Here is a 22,171-nt window from a genome sequence, read left to right on the forward strand (position 1 = left end):
AGAAGATAGCATGATCAAGTTTCTCAAGCATAAATGACTTAAGCTCGTGAAAGTCAAATGGGATTCAAGACGAGGACCCGAGTACGGGAGCTCGAGTCAGAAATGAAGAAGAAGTATCCCTATCAATTCCAATAAATCTCGAGGATGAGATTATTCAAAAAGTGGGGAGGATGTAACACCGCGTTTTTTACCCTATAAAATTAAGCCTAATATACTAACTTAGAAAGTATAAGGACCAAAATTGAACATTCTAAAAATCTGAACTCATCGCGATACGCGACGGGGTAAGATTGAACCCATCGTGTAGCGCGATGACCATGCTGAGTCACTGGACACGTGTCCAACGACGTGTCAACACGTGGCACGATATGACAGGCCACGTGTCACGAGCTGGTAAGGCGGCGTTAAAATTGCGGCGCCACGATACGCGACGGGTCACAAGGAACCCATCACGTACCGCGACGGGGTCCAGTTTCTGCCTATAAATAGAGGATTACAGGATTGAATCCATTCATCCCAAAACATACCTCTACATTCACACATTTAACCTCGAAAGGCGTGCCCACATTGCCGTAACAAGCCGACGTGCCATTTTCTCGTATTTCATGCAAAGAACGAAGTTAAAATCGAGCTAGTAATCATATTATCGAGTAAATCAAGATCCTGCCTTTTTCTTATTATCAATCTAAGTATCCGCATTAAGGTAGGAGTTATGTTTAAATTATTTGAATTATAGCTTAGACTATCAATCGAGGCTATGGCCTTTAACCATGATCGTATTTTATAAACATTCACAATCGAGTTTTCATAAACGTTACTTCATAGCGAAGTAATATCAATAAAAGATATATTTTGACGGGCATGTAGTAACTGTAAGGGGGATATCACTAGTAGTAAGTTTTTTGCCTAAGGAAAATTAATTCGTATAAATCCCAATAAACCGAGGGACCCGTTTACTTACCTTGAGAAACTTACCAACGTGATAGAACCTATTAAGCCAAAGCATGTTATATCAAACGTCACATAAAATTAAGTATTTTCATTCACAAACAAAGATAAACGATTTCAATGTTAAGCTTACAATCATAGCTTAACATTATTCAAAACATTCATACGAACCTATTTATGTATAGGTTAAGTATCATTCCCAATCAATTAATCAAGGTTTTCAACACCGACGGTACAGGTGAATACGTTAACCTTTTAATCAGTCAAAACATATTTATACTCAATGAAACGAACGGGTGTTTATCTTAATGAGCCAGTCAATATTTTCATGAGATTATGTGATCTCTAAAACGTTGTAATACAAAGTAGAGAATAAAATCAACTCAGACCGAATGCACATGTGTCTGGATCCAAACATAACCGTTCAGCCTAATCATTCAAAGGCTACGTGGTCGTGGGCTAATGGTCATAACTAGTCTCCTATTAAGGGCTACGTGGCTCGGGAATAATTGTGTGTGTAAGGCAGTGGTACATAGACCGGAAGTAGAAATGCTTCCGCTGAGCTTGTAGAGAAAACTATATTTGTATTATAATGTCATTCAAATGATTTATCGAGTCATACGTGTTCACCAGCATATAGCTGACGTATTTTTTCCAACCCATTGCAGGTAATTAAGCATTAGTATCAATAGCAAGGATTGGAGTCTTATGAAGATAGAAGCGCTTGACAAGATGACTCCGTTTTTTACATAAAATCCTTGTAATATGAAACATATATTTTGTAAACCGATACTTGGATATTTAATTCTCAAGTAAATTTTCAATGTAAATTAATATTATATTCAACCTAAAGTCTTTCGCTAAAATTAAACCATAAACTCTAATATATTTACAAAACAGATACCAACTTGTGGTCACATGCCTAGGCCCTAAGTCGGGGTGTGACACAATGAGAATTCTTAATTTCTTATGGGAGATCAAAAGGGTGATACGAAACCTAACCTTCGTTTGACAATATTTTCATTGTTCGTATAGTCCTTGAGGGTTCCCATAAATAAGGTATTATAAATATAAAGCAACCTACCAAATAATAATCACACGACCACAAAAATGTTTGGATCTAGCACACATACAAACACGAACAATAGAGTTTAGTGAGCTGGACCATTTCGCGCGGTTAGAATGTTTGGTCAAACGGAGGCTAAGAATCCTTCCTTCCCACCGCGTCCGAAGTGAGCCAAGAACTGAGTGGTGTGCCAGCGCTACTAATTGATGCCGGTGGTGGATCAAAGTAGCGTTTGACCATCGGAAATGCAGCTTTCCCACGATGAGAGGAAAGTAAATAGCGTAGAAAATGTAGTGGCTATTCTTGTTTGTTCCATACGGAGCTAGAGCTAGAAAGGTCTTATTTCATTAAAAGGAGCATTAAGAAATAAGCGAATATGAACACACGAGATTTGCGTGGTTCGGTCAGCTGACCTAAATTCACGGACTGCGACCGGGGTATTTCATTGTTGCTATCTGCCTCACTCGTGGGGAATTAGAATTACAAGAATTACAACATAAATAGAGAAAAATTACAAGGGTTCACAACTTAATCACCAAAAAAAACTATTAACGAGCTATAATTAAATAAAACGAGTTAGTCATGCCACTAGTATTCAATTAGTTAAGTTGTCATTAAAAATGTTGTTATAAAACAGGTCCAGTTAAGCCTTCAAAAACCCAACGGGAAACCCTCAAAATAAAAGTAAAAATGAGCTAGACGGGAATAAATTTACAATCACCAACAATAGAGCAATACAAATAGATAATAATTTTTTCAGGGTGAATCTTCAAGATGTATACCGTTAAACTACAAATTGATATAGATGGAAGAATATCATACAAAACTATGTTATTTTCAATCCACAAGATTACAGCCGCAAGGACTATGTTAGGTAAAAACCCTAAAGGACTTTTGATCAACTTAACAACGTGACATTATAGAGATAAGCGGTAGTATAAAGTTATGTGGATTCCAAATTGATTGGCCCATAAGGATTACAATAAAGAACCTAATACTCAAAGAAAAGAAATGCTTTGTATATCATTTTATTGCATCTTTTTTTAAAGGATGGTCTGGAAATAGAAATAGTATTTCTAATAACAAAGATTCTTCAGTTTAAGGATTTTCTACCTGATAGATTTACACGGTCGGACGAAGTGCCTCAGACCAAAAGAAGGATGGGAAAGAGGCGTGTGTAAGGAGGGTAGCATAATCTTGTTTAGGCGTGAGCTTATACGCTCGGTTTTTCATTTTACAGAGGCGTGTGGTGACACAAGATACGAAAGTGAAGACTACTTGTGTCAACAAAGGTATTGAAGGTGTGGTTGTTAAAACCACTACCCATGTCACATTGAAATGCTTTAATTTTTATTTTCTTTGAACAGCTAAGAGCATTCTCAACCCGTTCCTCATCTCTATCTCTATAATTATACTAAAAAATACTATATTTCTTTCTTCTGTTTAATTAAATAATACTTTTATACATTTATTATTACAGTTTTCTCTCTCCTCTACTCACAACCATTCCAACAAATATTAAAAAATAAATAGGGGAAACAATGTTTCTCCAAATGTTTCCCCAAATTTACAAATAAATCACTACATTTCTCTCTCCACCCTATAATTTACACTCACAATCACTCACAACCCCACCCTATAATTTGCAAACTTCCCACACATAATTATAAGGGATGGGATGGGATGGGATGGGAATGCTCTAAGGTTTTCCCACGTATTTAATATCATGTCTTAAGCGAGACTAGAACCCACAACCATTTGGTTGTAAGACATATATTTTTGTCACTAGACCAAGCTGGTGATTATGAAATGCTTTGATTTTAATTAGTGTTAAATTGTGCGTGAGTATAATTGTAAAATTTGTTAAATTTTGTTAAATGTTTCGGAATTGAATTTTAGGGGAAAACCTAATTGCATCGAGTGAAATAATCAAATGATAAGTAGATAATATTTATATCCCGGTTATCTCAACAAAGTCCATAATGAATATCTCAACAAAGTCCATAAATCACAATGAATTAAAACAAAAGAAAAGGTACTTGATAACGAAAATGGAAAACTTCAAATGTTTATGTTTAGACAACTTACACGAATGGCAAGTAAAAGAAGAACTAAGTTTGTTGCAAGAAATATATTTTTTTAAAAGAGGCAGCGAGGAAAGCGTAAGTGGTGGTGATATTGTAAAGTATTTGTCAACATAAGCAAATATTAAGAGAGGATGTGCATGATACCAACTTGAATACTTGATTGTCAGAGAACTCTTATTGGGTTACTTCTAACTAGTCACACAAGTCGCTCTGAAGCGTTTAGGTCTCAAAGGATGGGGTCTAAGGTGCGCAATTCACGTAAGGAGTCACTGTTTATGAACAACTAAATAAGCTTTATCTACAACCAAAATTTTCTTAAATCTCATATGTTATACATTATGTGTCAATCCTTTTATAATTTCTTCACTATTTTTGTTGTTTTTACAATTTAGCCTTCTACAGGCATTGATTTTGACTAGGTATTTACATAGGTAAACCCAAAACATTCGACTATTAGAGATGGGATTTGAGTATGAGTCCGTATTTGAGATTATTTTCACATGTGACGTGTATGTTATAGTTGTTAGCTATCCCAATTACCCAAAGCATGCAGACTCATTTACCAGAATCAACCGTAAACATTATTTTTATGTCAAAGAAAGTGATCTACAGTCAACTAATTATTAGATTTATGCTCCTAATATCCTTTTTTTTGGGTAAATAAAATGATTCATATATCAAGCAAAGCGATTATAATAAAGTGGCAGGTAAACGGACAACAAGCTGCGCTGCAACCCCTTTTTGAATAGCAAAGTCAATCCTACTAAAAACGAAGCTTTGGGACATAGGAGCTGAAGAGGTTCCGTGTACGACACGCTGAACCCTACTCAAAAAATTCACAGCCTCTAGAGCCAAAAAACCAAATGTATCAAAAGCAAACTGGAGGAAGACATGTTGATTCTCTAAACAAGTTTTCTCGTGTTTACCAATTTTGCCCGATTCAGCCTAGCGCAGCCTAACCCACAACAAGCTCACGGTCCCTGAGCCCAGCAAGAGGAAACACTCCTGTAAGATCCACACAGGCGTGTTTTCCCCTGCCCACCCGAACACAAGAATATCAGCAGGTCGTAAAGTAGACCTCCCTTCAAGAGGATCCGTGAGAAAGTTAACAGGGGCTTCCTTTTTAGCAGAAATCCCTGCCCGCTTAAGAACATCACACAGAACATCCCTAACCAAATCATGTCTGTATTTAAATCCATGTAATTCTTTGCAATGCATCGCATGGTCTCCAAAAGAATCTAAATAGACCTTGCGACAAATTGGGCAAGGCTCATCAGTCGGGAACATAGGGATCATTAACCGGTATTTAAGGATAGCTCGATACTCCAAACCCGACATATGTTGGCCCAATCCTTCAATGGGGATGGCCGTTAGAAAATCCTGAGCCCTAGGAGCCCGAAGGCATTCAAACACCTGCCTTTTGACGAGGGAATATATCAAACTTCACTTCTAAACTCTGGGCGATTCCTTTGATAATAAGAAAATTATTTGAAATTATAAAAATCAAAATAGTAAGAAAATTATTTGAAAATATTTCAGGTAATTTTTAAAAAAATAACATGTATACAGGATACCCGATACCTAGTGCCTATCGCCTTAGGCACGCCTTCTAAAGACAAGCTTGGGCGTTCCAAATAAAACCATCCATTTCAAATAACTAAACCTCATACATAATATATATTTGTAGGACTGTCCAAACTGTTAGCTGCTTGACTCTCGCTCGTCGCTGGGAATTGGTCGAAAAATGATCGTTCGATTTCGGCTAGGTTTGGAAATGAGCCGTACGGTTCGGTTCGGTTTGAAAGCAAGCCAAGCACGAGCAAAGCCTCGCTCTGTTCGGTTCATTTCATTTTGCTCAAACTGTTTTTTAGATATTAATTTTTTATATTTTTTATATATATGTATAAAAATATATTGTTTTTAAAGTTTATAAAATTTAAAGTTCAAATTTAAACCCTTGCCGCTCGTTTTATATATGTTTTTTTGTTCACTTTGAGTTTTAGACATTTAGAGTTGAAAGTTTAGACATTTTAGGGTTGAAAGTATTGAATTATGATCTTTTAGAGTTTTAGACATGTAAAAATTGAAAACTTTGTACAAAATCAAGTAAAACCAAACTGAACCAAGTCACTCGGTTCTTTAAATTCAAACCAAACCAAGTTCAAGCATAAAAATATAGCTCGTTTCTTTAAATTCAATCCGCTCGGTTCATCCCTTTCAAACCAAAACAAGTATGAACAAGATTGCGTTCGATTCGGCTCGGTTCTCTCTGTGACATAAAGAAAAAAACTAAACTAACAGAATACTCAAAGGGTATACTTTTGCCTACAATAAGAAAAATAAATAAATAAAATAAAAACAAATCATTCAATTCATTTCCCAGAAACCTAAAAGATTACCTTAAACTGGAAACAACAAATTAACTTAATGCATTTTACTCCTTGACAAACTCTTGTCAACACGCCCACAAAGTATCTCTAGGCATTGTGGACACATGAACCCGACTGCATCAACCATTGATTCTGCATCAACCGGCTTGGAAAGGAACTCTTTGTGGCACCATATGCATTCGGCCCTGAATGTGCCATCGTTATTAATGTTAATCACGGGTGACTCTATTCCGCCTGCCCTCTGTGAACTAGAAGATGCTTCACCTAACCGTCTCTCATCATGGCCCACAACACCATTCTGACCACAGTCCGTTTGTGCCTACAAACATAAGCTACTATTAGTTGCCATAAGTTCCAATAAAGGATAACAATAATAAGAGTTAATACCATGAAAAACCAATATACCTTCTCACTTTTCAAGAAAATGTCCCTCAACCTAAATTTGAAATATTAAATGTCGCTACTAAACTATATTTTCTATATTAAAGTCCCTAAACTTGTCTAAAATGCATATACTTGTGATTTCAATAAAATAATGATGATTTGTTAACTCTTGAATTGGACAAAATTCGATAAAGTAACATTCAATATTTTTGTAAAAAAGGAAAGAAAAAAAATAGTCTATACCATCATATTTTTACCAATTTAAAAGTTAAGAATACAGTATTTATATTTGTTTTCAAAAGTATGAGCATTTTACACAAGTTCAGGGACTTTAATATACAAAAATCAGTTTGGTAATTTTTATGTGTATATTTTAGAAGTTGTGGGACTTAAATATACCCAACTAGGTTGATTTACTTTTTCATGAAACATAAGTATATTGGTTAAAAAATAATAACAACAATAATAGTAATAATAACAAGGATAAATACCATGAAAAACCAACATACTTTTTTTTTTCTCACAAAAGTCTCTTTAAAGTCCCTCAACATATTAAATTAGAACAAAGTTGTGAATTTTTTTAGACAACTTGAAACTTGTACATTCAAATTGTTTTAATAAACAACTAGGACAAAAAAAATATAATCCATGTAAGAGAATAGGATAAACACGTAAGCAAAACAATTGAATATACCAGTTTCAACTTTCAAGTTCAGTTGTTTTAAGAAAAAATTATGGAATTCTTTTAAAAATTTAACATGTAGAGGGACTTCAATGTGCAAAAACTGTTGAGAAAATACCAAAAGCATATTTGTTTTTATGGTATTTACCCTTTTTAAATAATATTAAAATTTAAATTCAACAAAATTAGGTAGATTGACATTAAATATTTTGGCACAAAAAAATTATAACATCTTATTTTGACCAACTCAAAAGATAACGATTCATTATTTAACTTTTTTATGCGCATGTTAAACAAGTTTAGGAACTTTGATATACAAAAATTAGTTTACAGACTTTTACATGTATTTTTTTACAAGTTTTGGGTCTTTACTATACCAAGTTAGGTTGTCAGAATTTTTCTTAAAACAAGAAAAAGTAGATTGGTTCTTTTATGGTATTAAACATAACGCTAATAGTAATAATAATAATAACCACAACAGCAGTAGTACTAGTAACGATAATAATTATTAATGCAACAAAAGTTCCATACCTTGTCTGAAGTATTAGGTTTTTTTGGAAGCTTAAACACTCGGGTTGTTTTCTTGTGACAAATCACGAGGTGTTTCTTGAGGCCAACTATGTCATCAAATGTGAGTCCACATGGTGTACACTCGATATGGAAGCCGATTTCAACATCATACAAGTCATCTGTTGCAAACAACAGCTTATTATTTGCCTCATAAAGAGTCGATGAATTAGTGATTTCAATTATCTGCAAGATATTAGAAAACATGATTAAGCATTCATTTTTGACAACTCATATTACAACAACAATAGCCTTAGATTGTACTTACCGATTTGAGCAACATACTACTACCATTGTTGATCTGTCTCATCTCCCCTTGTTTGGATGGACCGACAACATCTATCAAAGACTTGTCTTTTAAATAAACTGAAACATCCTTGCATGACTTAAATTGCATCCCTGTTGGACTGAACATCAAGAAAAAACAATATTACATAAGATAGATGACATTAATCTAATAACCTCAACATCCTTTTTAAAAAAATCTATCATCGTATAAATCTTATTTTACCATATATGTATCTAGAAATACTTCAAAAACACGTATAATGTATTAGATGAAAGTGTGAAACCACGTCATGGCGATACCACCGACAATACCTAAAAAACACGTAAAATGTTCCGTTTGGAAACAACACGTATTGTCGATAAATTTACTAAACTTGACTAAAATCTTATTTTTCATCATATAAATCTAATTTTAGGAAACACAAAAAGATCACGTTAGACATCTTGATATAGTTCAAAAACACGTGAATGTATTAGGTGAAAGCAAAGCCACGTTGCGTGCATGGCGGTGTTACCTCCGATACCTCAAGATATTCCATTTAGGAACTGCACGAATGATCAACCAAATTACAAATCCGCTATTCCACTTAAAAGTTAAAACCCTTTTGTTTAACCATGATCTTAACTTCCTAAAGGTTATTTGAGTTTGAGAAGTCTTTTTCAAAGCATAAGTCACATAACATAAACCAACTTTCAAAACACACACTGACACACAGTAAACAAACACTATTCAAATTTCTTTTGTAAATGCTTTTATTATGACTAGCACCCATATCAGATCAACTAAAATCAATAAACTTATTGAAACCCTCAGGGTATAAACATTTATGTCCTTCAAGATTTAAAACAAACACTTAACAAAGGCACATGAGGTTAACAACAAAGGATACTCTCACAAAGCGTGAGGCAAATTTTTAACATAGTAAAGGACTCTATATTTAATGCTCGATTTACTTAACATCCATGTTATTGACACTCGCAGAGTATACGTCATACGTGATACGTGTGACCTACAGTAACAATGAAAGCCGTACAATTGCCCTAATTTTCCTTTAACAGCATAATCGAACAACATAAAAGTGAAGATTATTTATGAGGCACTGACAACAGAACACTTTCACACCATGAATGAACCGTCCAGGTGTCATATATCAACAATGTAGAGATTAACAACAACTGTTCAATGTTCCTTTTGAAGAAACCAAACAAATTTGTAACATCAAGACACATGAGGTAAACAGCTAACGGTATTCTCACAAAGCATTATGCAAACTTATAATATAGTAAAAGACTAATGAAAAGCTCGCTTAACATCACACCCACGTCATTGTCATTCGTACGTGTAACCTAAAGTAACAATGAGAACAGAACACTTGCCCTAAATTCCTTTCAACAGCCCATTCAAACAACGTATCATCAACATGTGCATCATAAAACAGAAAACATCAACAACATTTATACAATATTCAAACAATGTACTAACAATGTTCCTTCAAAAACTACATTCAGATAAACACCAATCAAACTTACTGAAAAACAATAAATCACAAATTCACAATCGTATAACACTCAAGAACACAACAGTTCTAACTATACACCAATTTAACTTAGCCAGATTCCAAACTAGGGCAAAATCGTCAACCAATAGTAACAGCACCTCAAAATTTCAACAACCGACATCAATTAATATCAACACAATAGACAATGCGATAATAACATAGCAACAATGTAGAGATTAACAAAACCTGTGCAATGTTCCTTTTGAAAAAAAAAATCAATCTTATAACAGTAACTCAGTAAGCTAGTTTGAAAATGATGTTCGGATGAACACTAATCAACCTATTTTGACACTGTTAATCACAAATTCACAGCCGTAGACACTGTCAATCACAAATTTACAGCCGTATACTACTCAAAGAACACGGAATTTCTAATTATACACCAATCTAAGTTCACCAGATTCAAAAGTAGAGCTAAATCGTCAACGACTAGTAACAGAACCTCGAAACTTCAACAACCGGCGTCAATTAATACTAACACAAACCATGGTTGCAGAAGTCGGTCGACTGAGGAGTTGCGAGTACTCGGCCTAGGAGTATAACAATCAAACTTATTTAACACTGTTAGTCACAAATTCACAACCGTATAACAATCGGCGTCAACTAATTTCAACACTAACCAGAAATGACGTCACTCTCTTCAAAACCTAACTATCAGAAAAATCATGACTTAAAACTTACAATCAAAACACAATGCGATAATAATAACAATAATAATAACCTGACATAATTCCGGCAGTACAGAGACGGCAGTCCGGCGCGGCGGCGTATCGCGATCTCAATATTCCAACCGTCCGGCAAGACGTTAATGATATCGGCGGCAGCCACCAGCTTCCTCCGGTTACTACCACGGCACCAGTTACCTTCTAAAGCATCCATAAACCCTACCACTTTTACTACTCTCGTCATGCCCTTCGTCATTCTCTCTAACTCACTCTCATACGCGCCGTCTCCTACACGCGCCAATAGTTCTAAATCCAACCCCTCTTTCTTTATGTAAATTACATTTTTACCCTCCAACTCTTCTTCACATTTTCTCTTACCTTTCCATTTCTCACTTTGACTCTCGTTGACTGCTGTCTTTTTTCTAACAAGACCATTTTCCCAAAAGCAAAACGAGTTTCGATGGCGGCGGTGGCCGGATCGGGGACGTCAGGGAATGTGAGGTTCGGATTCGCTGACTATGATTCTCATGTCTGGTGTCAGAGTTTTAGTTACGGGGTTTTTAGGGTGGGTCCATGGTGGCGCGACTGTGTTTGCTGGAGAGTGGTTGTCGGTGAGATGAAAAGTGATAACTATTTATAGGGCTTTCGAGTATGAAGACGTGTATGAGCTGTGTTACTTAGTGACGTGGATCGAATTAATTATAATATGACATTTTTTTTGTTTTTAAAATGATAAAAAAAAGAAACATAAAAGGTATTAAATGTAATGTAATTGAAGATGAGTTTTATTACCATATCATATGTGTAGTGTGAACAATTTGAAAATAAAAAACACTTGTTGGTAATTAATAAATCAGATCATCCTTTTAAATACACAAAAGGTAATACTTTTATATTTAAACCTTGATGAATGATTTCTAAAATTCGTTAACGATGAGAATATTAAATGTATGTGTATTCAAATGATATAAATTGCTAATATTAAAACAAAAGATGTTCATTTAATTTTGAGACGTTTTTTTTCCAACGTAAAAAAACACAAGGAACAAATACTTATTACTTTACTAAAAATAGTACTTAGAGTATATTATTATCATTTATTATTCAAACTACTTTGATAAATATTATTTTTTTTATCAATAAAAAGAATGATATATAATCATTTATTTATGTATATATTTTTAACCTATAAACTTAAACACCTCTAAACTTACTTTTAAATCCATACAATTTTGTCTCCGAGAAAACTTACACTCCATATTGTTTCAACACCGTAATATTATTGGGTTATTTTTCAAAGACAATACCATTGATTACATGCCCTTTGGTTATTTATTTTTATATAACAAAATAAATTTTTGTTGAGATAAAAAGATTGTCACTCATTAACATCGTGTAATTAATAGTCACATGTTAGTGAGCATAAAAAGTAACCGGTTAATAACATGCTTTTGTTTGTATGGTTTGCACTTTATTCATGACTTTCTATTGACTAATGTAAAAAAGAAATAATGAAAACAAAATAAGCATAATATTTTAAAAGAAAATTCTCTAAATGGCTCATTTAAAAAGAGAGAACATTTAAATGACTTATTAATAATAAATATTTTCAAAATGAACTAACAAATTTGGACTGGAGCAACGGGATTTAAAAAGATCTGAATGTCGTCTGTTTTGTTCAAATTTAAAGTGATTCTCGTATTTCCTGTCCAAATTTTAAATAATTTCTTCTTTTCTATCCAATTTTTTAGAAAAAAATTTTTGTCATTTTCTCTAACATTTTTTTCTCTCTCCTTCAACATCTCTCTTCTTTTTTTTTTCATCATCATCTTTTCTTCTTCATCATCGACAATAAAAAGAAAACTCATTAACGGAAAATGGTCAAGTTCCAAGATTTCTCGTCGCTGATCGATAATTAAACTATGACTTATGTAACCATGATGAAGATGACGAATTGGCGATAAAGGCACTTCGTGTTTATCGAAATCTTTCTCCTCGGACAAGTCGAAAGCTAGAAATCGTTGGATATAATGAATAAAAAGAAGATGATGATGATGAAGAAGAAGAAGAAGAAGAAGAAGAGAGAGAGGTTGAAGAAGGGAGAAAAAAGAAGTACTGGAGAAAATGACAAAAAAATCTAAAAAAATTGGACTGGAAAGACGAAATTATTTAAAATTTGGACGGGAAAGACGGATTCACTTTAAACTTGGACGGAAAAGACAAGTATCAAATCTTTTTAAATCCGTCGCTGCAATTCATATTTGTTGGTCAATTTTGAGAATATTGATTATTAATGAGTCATTTAAATTTTCTCTCTTTTCAAATTGATCATTTAAGGAATTTTCCCATATTTTAATTATATGATGTAGTTATAAGGTTGTTTTTGTTTTGTTTTTTTTACATATATACTTGAATATTTTTAAACGTTTAAATTTTAAATTATTTATTTAAAAGTGAACCGGTTCATGTTATATTTTAGTTATAGAACTAGATTACAATCTCGTACATTACACGAGTTAAATAAATATGACGTTATATACTTAGTAATAGATAAAATTATGTATTTAACAAAACTTGTGTACTACATGAGGTTAAATTAACTTATGTATTACAGGAGACGAATAAAATAAACTTTAATTTATTAACTCGTACAATCATCAAGATATGCCACTAAAAAATGAGCTTAAACAGCGTAATTTATAGAAACCTTGATACTTTTTAATAGGTAGTATATAGATATATAAATATATAGATTAAATTAATGAAAATGCCAGCATATGATTAAAAAATAATAGGATTATTTCTTGCTAAATCATATCTTTTTTTAGAATTTATATATATATGATTGAAGAATTTATCATTGATGATAAGCAAAATTTTGAATTAAAAAACAATAATTTAAATATTAAAGTTAAAAATTATAACTATCTGGATATTCATATTAAATTCATTTAGTTAATGATATAATAGTTGTTCATAACTAAATAATAATTATTTATTTTTTTAAAGGCCAAGAATCCTTTAAGTAGGCTACTGACTAATTTCATTATATCATGATACACTCACTTTTTGATCTAAGGAAAACTTTCACATAAGGCCATCGTCCGTGAACACTCGTCCGAAGGCAAGACAGTGCGGTGAGATAAAACTCGTTCAGTTCAAAGGATCCAAGTAGTGAACGCACCTACTCGTCTAGTATTCCATTATCACCCTGTAGGAATCTAAACTGGGTAACATAGAGCACCAAATCTCTTTCTTACCGTTTCACTGACATCTCAATGGCAAATAATAGGTATTCATAAGTTATATTAAATATCTAAAAATATATACTTTTAATATCATTATTATTTATTGCTATTCTTAATAACTTTATCTGGCAGAGCATTCTCATTCAATCTCTTGAAATTTTGTAAGGGAAGTTTACAAATTATATGATATGGTTTTGAATGTAAATTATAGGGTGGAGAGAGAAAAGTAGATTTATAGTAAATTTGGGGAAACAAAGTTTGCCATCATTTATTTTTTAAAATTTGTTGAACTAGCTTTAGAGCACGTGTGACACACGTAACGCTTAAAAGAAATACTATTAAGCTATAAAATTAAATGATTAAATTTAAACTAATGAAACTATATTTTATCAAGTTAAAAGGTTTTATAAGTACAGATTATATTTTCTAATATAATATTCATACGAATACGTGGTGGATTGTTACACAGCTCCTTCGTAATCACAAAAAATACGCACCTAGTGATTTTATAAGTTGTGATTATATTTTTTTAATGAAATAGCAAATTCTAACAAAAGATGATAAAATGTTTCATTAATAACGACATAATAGAACATCGTATATAAAATTAGCATGAATAAAACATGTTTGCACTCTTGTTTCAAAAGAGATAGATAAAAACTTCATGGATCCATGGAGGTTGAATTAGAGTTGTCATTTTTACTTAAAACCCGACCCGAGAAAACCCGAGCCCGAACCAAAACTAACATGACTCGAAAAACCCGAACCCGAGAAAAGGCCAACCAAACCCGAACCTAAGTAATCCAGGTTGGTTCTTGGGTTTGATGTCTAGGTTTTGGGTTAACCTGAAAAACCTAAATAAACTATTTGTTTAAAAACATAATATTATTATTAGGTATGTACACGTATAGGGAACACTATACACATTCCACTTGTTCTTATTTCATCTATTATAGTTGATCGACTATTTATTGTTTAAAAACATAATGTTTATTTTACCGGGTTATGTTTAATTATTATTTTGTTATTTACATAAGTAATAAATAAGTGTACGTTGCTTTAGTTTTCACAATGTAGCTTTTATTTACTTTTTTTATTTACATTTTGTTTTGTTAGACACCCGAACTTGAAAAACACAAACTTAAACAATCAGAACCCAAAAACCTGTGATAGATTTTGTGACACCCGGTAAATTTCTCAATCCTATAAACTAAGTAATCAACCTAATAATTAGGTGATTGTAAATATCGAGCGCGCCATGTTAGTCAGCGCGTGCATTTGTTATGTGCGCCCTGCGCGAGCGCGCCATGTTAAGAACCAGCGTGGGCATATGTTATATGCGCCATGCGCGAATGTTTTGGCTTTATGTTTTCATGTACCTTAACGTTATGATGTCTAATGGGTTGACCGTCACGCATGATGCTAAGGCGGGTGCATCCTAAATCGTTTATGCGCGTGCGGAAGGGAACTAACCTCCCCGCATGGCGGGAACATTGAGAGCTAGTTTGTCTGAAGCTCCAAGATGGAATTGACTTCAACATAACTGATCACTATGTTGAAATACCAAGACCACCTGGAGAATCTACAAATGAAACTCAATGTCCTAACTGCGAGAAGGTTACGCACCTACCCGCAGCAAAGAAATGTCCTTCACGCAGAAAGCTATGCGCACAAAGTAATACGCGCAGAACACTTAGTCTATTCTCCAGTTGTAAGGAGATTACTCCCGCCCAAAAGGAAACAGTAGCGTGTTTCAGAGATTTTCCACTTTTTACTGTACACTAACAAAAGTACCTGAAAAAGCACACTGTAACACGAAAAGTCAACTGTCAGCCACCCTATTCTCACCAACCCCAGACCTGCATGTCCTGACCAAATCAAATCAAAATCTTTTATCCACTACTCCACTCTTAAATAAATAATAATAATTTCCATACTTTATCATCATTACCCCTAGATATGAAAAGATTACAATCCCCTAAAGCAAGGGATTGTGTTCCCTTGAGTTTGCCTATAAATATGTAACCTAAATTATCACCCAAAACACACTTCAAAGAACTGCAAACTTGCACTAATCCTCTCCCAAGCATCCGTTGTTTTCATTTCCGATCCTGTTACTAGGTAAGCCGAGAATATAACCTTGAGATCTACTTTCCAACCCTTATATTCTCCTATTTCTTGATCTTAATATATATACTTCTTGTTATTTAATCGTATTCTAGACCTTCAATTCCAAGGCCAACACCAAGAAAACCTGAATCTCGATTTAATCCCTTAACAAGAACCACAGGTGAGTCTCACAGCCCCTATGTTTTCACTGTTTTCACTATTTTTAAACTGTTTTCGGGGCGAGGGACACGTACCTAAATAATATTTTATCATGGTATACTTACAAGCTATGCAAGCGATTATGTGTTTAAATTATATTTCATGATGAGCAATGCGAACGGTTATCTAAGGTTTTCGATGTATGTGCGCTAGAACTCGAGTAAGTGATCACTTTACCATTGGAACTCTAAGGGTAGGGACTGCTGGTTTGATCCACCCACTCGTAGGGGTCGCACCTCTTTGCATGGACGAGTGCCTAGTATGGTCATGGGGCAGTACTATGGGTTTGAGCCCGCTCGTAGGGGTCGCACCACTTTGCATGGACGAGCGCCTTGTTTTCCGGCACAACGTCCGCGCGTAACCCGCGGGACGGAATTATTGATTAGCTCGTAGTGGCAGCGCCACTTTGCATAGACGAGCACATTTTCCTGAAACGTTCGCGCGTAACCCGCGGGACGGTATTACTTATTTTAGCTCGTAGTGGCAGCGCCACTTTGCATAGACGAGCACAGTTCCCAGAAATGTTCGCGCGTAAACCGCGGAACGATTCTATCAGAATATGTTGATAGAACTATGTTTTACCAAGCATGTGTTTTAATGAAGATATCAGAATTATGTTTCAGAATGATTTGTATCAAGATTATGATGCAATACGATTTATCAAGTTACTAAAACTTGTGAACTCACTCAGTTTATACTGATTCGAATGTTTTTACGTGTCTTTCAGGAGATAACTAGGTAGCGCATGGAGTCACACTTAGAGCACCTCACGCTGAACATCTAAAACTAGCTTTTTGGAAGATTTTAGTTCTATCCCTTCGATGCGCGTGGTTGTTCCCGCCGCGCAAGGGGATATGGCGTGGAAATCAACAGTTTTTATACTTGGATGTTTTTATAATTTTTAAACAATGTAATGTATTTGTATTAAACTTTTCATGCGCAATGAAAATCTTTGAATGTTTGCAATGGCCCGTGCTTAATTATCAATCCCCACTCGCGCGCGCCCGGCTGTTTCCGCCGCTCAGGGCCGGGTGTGACAGATTGGTATCAGAGCACTGGTTATAGCGAACTAGGAAAAGAAGTTTTAACCTAGACTATAACCGTTGGGGAATCACATGAAATATTTTTCAAAGAAAATATTTTCAAAAGAAACTATACACACACTTAGGAACACGGGTCACACAGTGTAGTAAATAATGATAACATTATGTGCTCAGAGTACATGCGCTAAGTTTGATATATTTTCATTCTCTTTTAAAGCGAGAATGCCTCCAACTAAAGCCAAAGGAATTACCATGACACCCGAGGAACTCGCGGAAATAATCGCGCAAGCAATCGCAACACATGAGGCCAGCAAGGCCGAATCAAGTCAGGGTCGTCAGAATGAGACCCCAGAACCCGAATCAGGAGCCTTGGACAAAGGATGCTCCTACAAGACATTCATGGCCTGTAAGCCTTGGCCATTCAAGGGTACCGAAGGGGCCATTGGGCTCTACAACTGGATTGACAAGATGGAGACAGTTCTCTCCATTAGCGGATGTAGTGAGAACCAGAAGGTCCTTTACGCGACCTGCATGTTCCAAGAAGCAGCTTCGTCTTGGTGGAAGCTTCAAACGAAAACCTTGGGGCGAGAAGTTGCTCTCCACAAGACCTGAGAGGAACTGAAGGAAATGTTGATGAGAAAGTTCTGCTCTCGCGCAGAAATTCAGAACCTACAACAGGAATTCTGGAACCACACCATGGTAGGAACGGATATCGACGCCTACAACAACCGGTTCAACGAGCTTTGCCAGTTGGTGCCAGACATGGCAAACACGGAGGAAAAGAAGATCGAGAGGTATATTTTTGGGTTACCTCCTGTTGTTAGGGTTCCGCTCAACGCCGCAGCGCCTCCAACTTTTGATGAGGCGGTAGCGCGGGCCATCACCCTTACAAGGGATACGGTCCGTGCGGGTATGTTAACTAGGCGCGGAATCGAGCAGCGAACCTCTGATCCCAAGAGGAAGTGGAACTCTCACCACCGAGGGTCCGACTCCAAGCAGCCACCGTTCAAGAAGCAGGAGAGCGTAAGGGCTTACGCGATCCAAGCCGCGGAGCCATCAAGGAAAGGATACAGCGGGCCTCGCCCATGGTGCAACAAATGCAAGTATCACCACGAGGGTGAATGCGCAAGAATCGAATGCGCCAAATGTGGCAGACCAGGGCACAAGACGATGAATTGCCGTGTCAGAGAAGCTGGAGCAAGCGACAACTGCTACGCATGCGGGAAGCCAGGGCATTTTAGTCGGGATTGCCCGCAAAAGGGAAACCAAGCTCGCGGAAGAGCTTTTGTGATCGGCGCAGGCGAAGCTAAAGAAGAGCCGAATGTGGTAACCGGTACGTTTTTGCTTAACGGACATTTTGCATCTGTCTTATTTGATACTGGCGCTGACCTAAGTTTTATATCTGCTGAGTTTAAAAACTCCCTAGGCTTAGCAACCAGTAGGCTAGACACGCCTTATACTATAGAACTAGCCAATGGTAGGCAGTTATGCGCGAACGAAAGAACTGAAGAATGTGTAATAGTCATGGGAGGTCACGGGTTCAATATTAATTTGTTGCCAATAGACTTGGGAAGTTTTGACATTGTGGTAGGTATGGATTGGTTAGTCGAGAACCACGCGGAAGTTATTTGCCATGAGAAGCAGGTTCGGATCCCACTGTTGAACGGAGAAACCTTGGTAATTCAAGGGGAAAGAAGGGGAGTTGCGACGAAACTGATTTCGTGCCTAAAGGCGCGTAAGTGCCTAAGGAAAGGGTGCTACGCCTTCCTGGCGCATGTAGTAGAGAAGAAATGAGATGAGCGAAGAATTGAAGACTTACCAGTAGTGCGCGAATTTCCAGAAGTTTTTCCTGAAGATTTGCCCGGATTGCCGCAGCCGCGACAAGTAGAATTTCGTATTGATTTAGTCCCAGGAGCTGCGCCAGTAGCTCGAGCGCCTTATCGACTAGCTCCATCTGAGATGCAAGAGCTATCCAATCAGTTACAGGAACTATTGGATAAGGGTTTCATACGCCCAAGCTTTTCACCTTGGGGAGCTCCAGTACTGTTTGTTAAGAAGAAGGATGGTTCGTTCAGAATGTGTATTGACTACAGGGAGCTGAATAAGCTGACAGTCAAAAATCGGTACCCCTTACCGAGGATTGTCGACTTATTTGACCAGTTGCAGGGATCCAGTTATTATTCGAAGATAGATCTACGGTCAGGATACCACCAACTTAGGGTCCATGAGGAAGATGTGCCGAAAACAGCCTTCCAAACTAGATACGGCCATTATGAGTTCTTAGTGATGCCTTTCGGGCTAACTAATGCGCCGGCTGTATTCATGGATCTGATGAACCGCGTATGCAAACCATACTTGGACAAGTTTGTGATTGTGTTTATAGATGATATTCTGATTTACTCTCGGACCAAGGCCGAGCATGAGCAACACCTGAGATTGATTTTGGAATTGTTAAGGAAAGAAAAGTTGTATGCGAAGTTTTCCAAGTGCGAGTTTTGGCTTAGAGAAGTTCATTTTCTCGGTCACGTTGTAAACGAGAAAGGAATACACGTTGATCCTTCCAAAGTCAAGGCCATCGAAAACTGGGAAGCGCCAAAAACCCCAACTAAGGTGAGGCAATTCCTAGGACTAGCTGGCTACTATCGACGCTTCATTGAGAACTTCTCCAAGATAGCTCTACCTCTGACCGCGCTAACTCAGAAAGACAAGAAGTTTGTTTGGGGCGAAAATCAGGAAGCAGCGTTTCAAATGTTGAAACAGAAGTTATGTAGTGCGCCAATTTTGTCTCTGCCCGAAGGGACGAACGACATCGTCGTTTACTGTGACGCTTCACATCAGGGACTCGGATGTGTCCTTATGCAGCGAGACAAAGTCATAGCGTATGCCTCGCGCCAACTCAAGACCAATGAGAAGAACTACGCAACGCATGATCTGGAACTTGGAGCGGTTGTCTTCGCGCTAAAGATTTGGCGCCATTACCTCTATGGTACAAAGTGTGTAATCTTTACGGATCACAAGAGCCTTCAACATATATTTGATCAAAAGGATTTAAACATGAGGCAACGAAGATGGGTTTAATTGTTGAACGATTATGATTGTGAAATAAAGTACCACCCTGGAAAGGCGAATGTGGTAGCAGACGCGCTAAGTAGGAAGGAGCGAATAAAAACGCTACGAGTCAAGGCTCTAAGGTTGACCATTCACGCAGATCTCTCTACCCGCATCCGAGACGCTCAGCAAGAAGCTTTGAAACCAGAGTTTGCTAAAAACGAATCCCTTGGGGGTATGATTAAGAATTTGGAACTTAAGAACGGCAATCTATATTTCGCTAACCGCATATGGGTCCCTCTCAAGGGAGGATTGCGCGAGCAAGTATTAAACGAGGCTCACAAGACGCGGTATTCCGTACATCCTGGCGCAGACAAGATGTACCAAGATGTTAAAGCGCTGTATTGGTGGCCCAATCTTAAAGGCGCCATCGCGACGTATGTCAGTAAGTGCCTGACGTGTTCGAAGGTAAAGGTTGAATACCAGAAACCATCAGGGTTGCTTCAACAGCCAGAAATTCCCATGTGGAAGTGGGAACAAATCTCTATGGACTTCATCACCAAACTACCAAGGACACCTGGGGGTTACGACACGATCTGGGTTATTGTGGATCGGCTAACTAAGTCAGCACACTTCCTGCCGATCAAGGAAACCGATAAGATGGAAAAGTTAGCCCGATTGTATATTCGAGAAGTAGTTTCAAAACATGGAGTCCCAGTGTCCATCATTTCTGATAGAGATAGTCGGTTCACCTCAAGATTTTGGAGATCGTTACAAGGGGCTTTAGGTACTCGTCTTGACATGAGTACGGCATATCATCCTCAAACGGATGGGCAAAGCGAGCGAACAATCCAGACATTGGAAGACATGCTACGTGCGTGCGCAATCGATTTCGGAGGTAGCTGGGATACTCATCTCCCATTGGTTGAATTTTCTTACAACAACAGCTATCACACAAGCATCAAGGCTGCGCCATTCGAAGCTTTGTATGGGCGCAAGTGTAGATCCCCACTGTGCTGGGCTGAAGTGGGTGACAAACAAATGACTGGTCCAGAATTGATCCAAGAAACAACAGACAAGATTTTTCAAATAAGGGATCGCCTTAAGACAGCGCGCGATAGACAGAAGAGCTACGCAGATGTGCGAAGGAAACCATTGGAATTTCAAGTAGGGGATAAAGTACTTTTGAAAGTCTCTCCATGGAAAGGAGTCCCCCGTTTCGGCAAGCGAGGAAAGTTGAATCCGCGCTTCATCGGACCATTTGAGATCCTGGAAAGGATCGGTCCGGTTGCTTATAAACTCCGTTTACCCGCCGAACTCAGTGGAGTTCATGATACGTTTCATGTGTCCAACCTCAAAAAGTGTTTATCTGATGAAACGTTGATTTTGCCGTTGGAAGAGATTCACATCGACAAACAGCTGCACTTCGTAGAAGAACCTATAGCAGTAACCGATTGGAAGGAACAAAAGTTGCGCAGAAGCAAAATCAAGTTAGTAAAGGTTCAATGGAACTCGAGGCGTGGGCCTGAATTCACTTGGGAAAGAGAAGACCAGATGCGCATGAAATACCCACACCTCTTTCAGAGCATGGCTTCTGCCAGCAACGTCTCCTAAATTTCGGGACGAAATTCGCTTAACAGGGGGAGAATGTGACACCCGGTAAATTTCTCAATCCTATAAACTAAGTAATCAACCTAATAATTAGGTGATTGTAAATATCGAGCGCGCCATGTTAGTCAGCGCGTGCATTTGTTATGTGCGCCCTGCGCGAGCGCGCCATGTTAAGAACCAGCGTGGGCATATGTTATATGCGCCATGCGCGAATGTTTTGGCTTTATGTTTTCATGTACCTTAACGTTATGATGTCT

The 22,171-nt window shown here is 37.0% G+C and overlaps 1 protein-coding gene across 1 annotated transcript; it reads right to left on the reverse strand.

Annotated features, from left to right (window-relative positions):
• Positions 1-6,411: 6,411 nt before the first annotated feature.
• On the reverse strand, positions 6,412-11,103 carry LOC143545593 (uncharacterized). Its single transcript, XM_077037455.1, has 4 exons — positions 10,693-11,103; positions 8,393-8,531; positions 8,089-8,310; positions 6,412-6,810 (listed from the first exon to the last, which is right to left on the reverse strand). The coding sequence occupies exons 1-4, from the start codon at positions 10,890-10,892 to the stop codon at positions 6,526-6,528; spliced, it is 846 nt and encodes a 281-aa protein (XP_076893570.1). The 5' UTR covers positions 10,893-11,103; the 3' UTR covers positions 6,412-6,525.
• Between the last annotated feature and the right edge of the window lie 11,068 nt (positions 11,104-22,171).

This window comes from Bidens hawaiensis, unplaced genomic scaffold, assembly GCF_021521415.1.
Source record: "Bidens hawaiensis isolate Kalapana, Puna unplaced genomic scaffold, B.hawaiensis_p1.1 tig00013985_1, whole genome shotgun sequence".
In the NCBI taxonomy this organism is placed as follows: Eukaryota; Viridiplantae; Streptophyta; class Magnoliopsida; order Asterales; family Asteraceae; genus Bidens; species Bidens hawaiensis.

Excerpts from the sequence above, each read along its gene's own strand:
- LOC143545593 (XM_077037455.1), bottom strand. The coding sequence starts at position 10,892 with ATGACGAAGGGCATGACGAGAGTAGTAAAAGTGGTAGGGTTTATGGAT. Across the intron at positions 8,532-10,692 it reads TACTGCCGGAATTATGTCAG|TCCAACAGGGATGCAATTTA; the intron begins GTTATTATTATT and ends CTTGATGTTCAG. Across the intron at positions 8,311-8,392 it reads GTAGTATGTTGCTCAAATCG|ATAATTGAAATCACTAATTC; the intron begins GTAAGTACAATC and ends AATATCTTGCAG.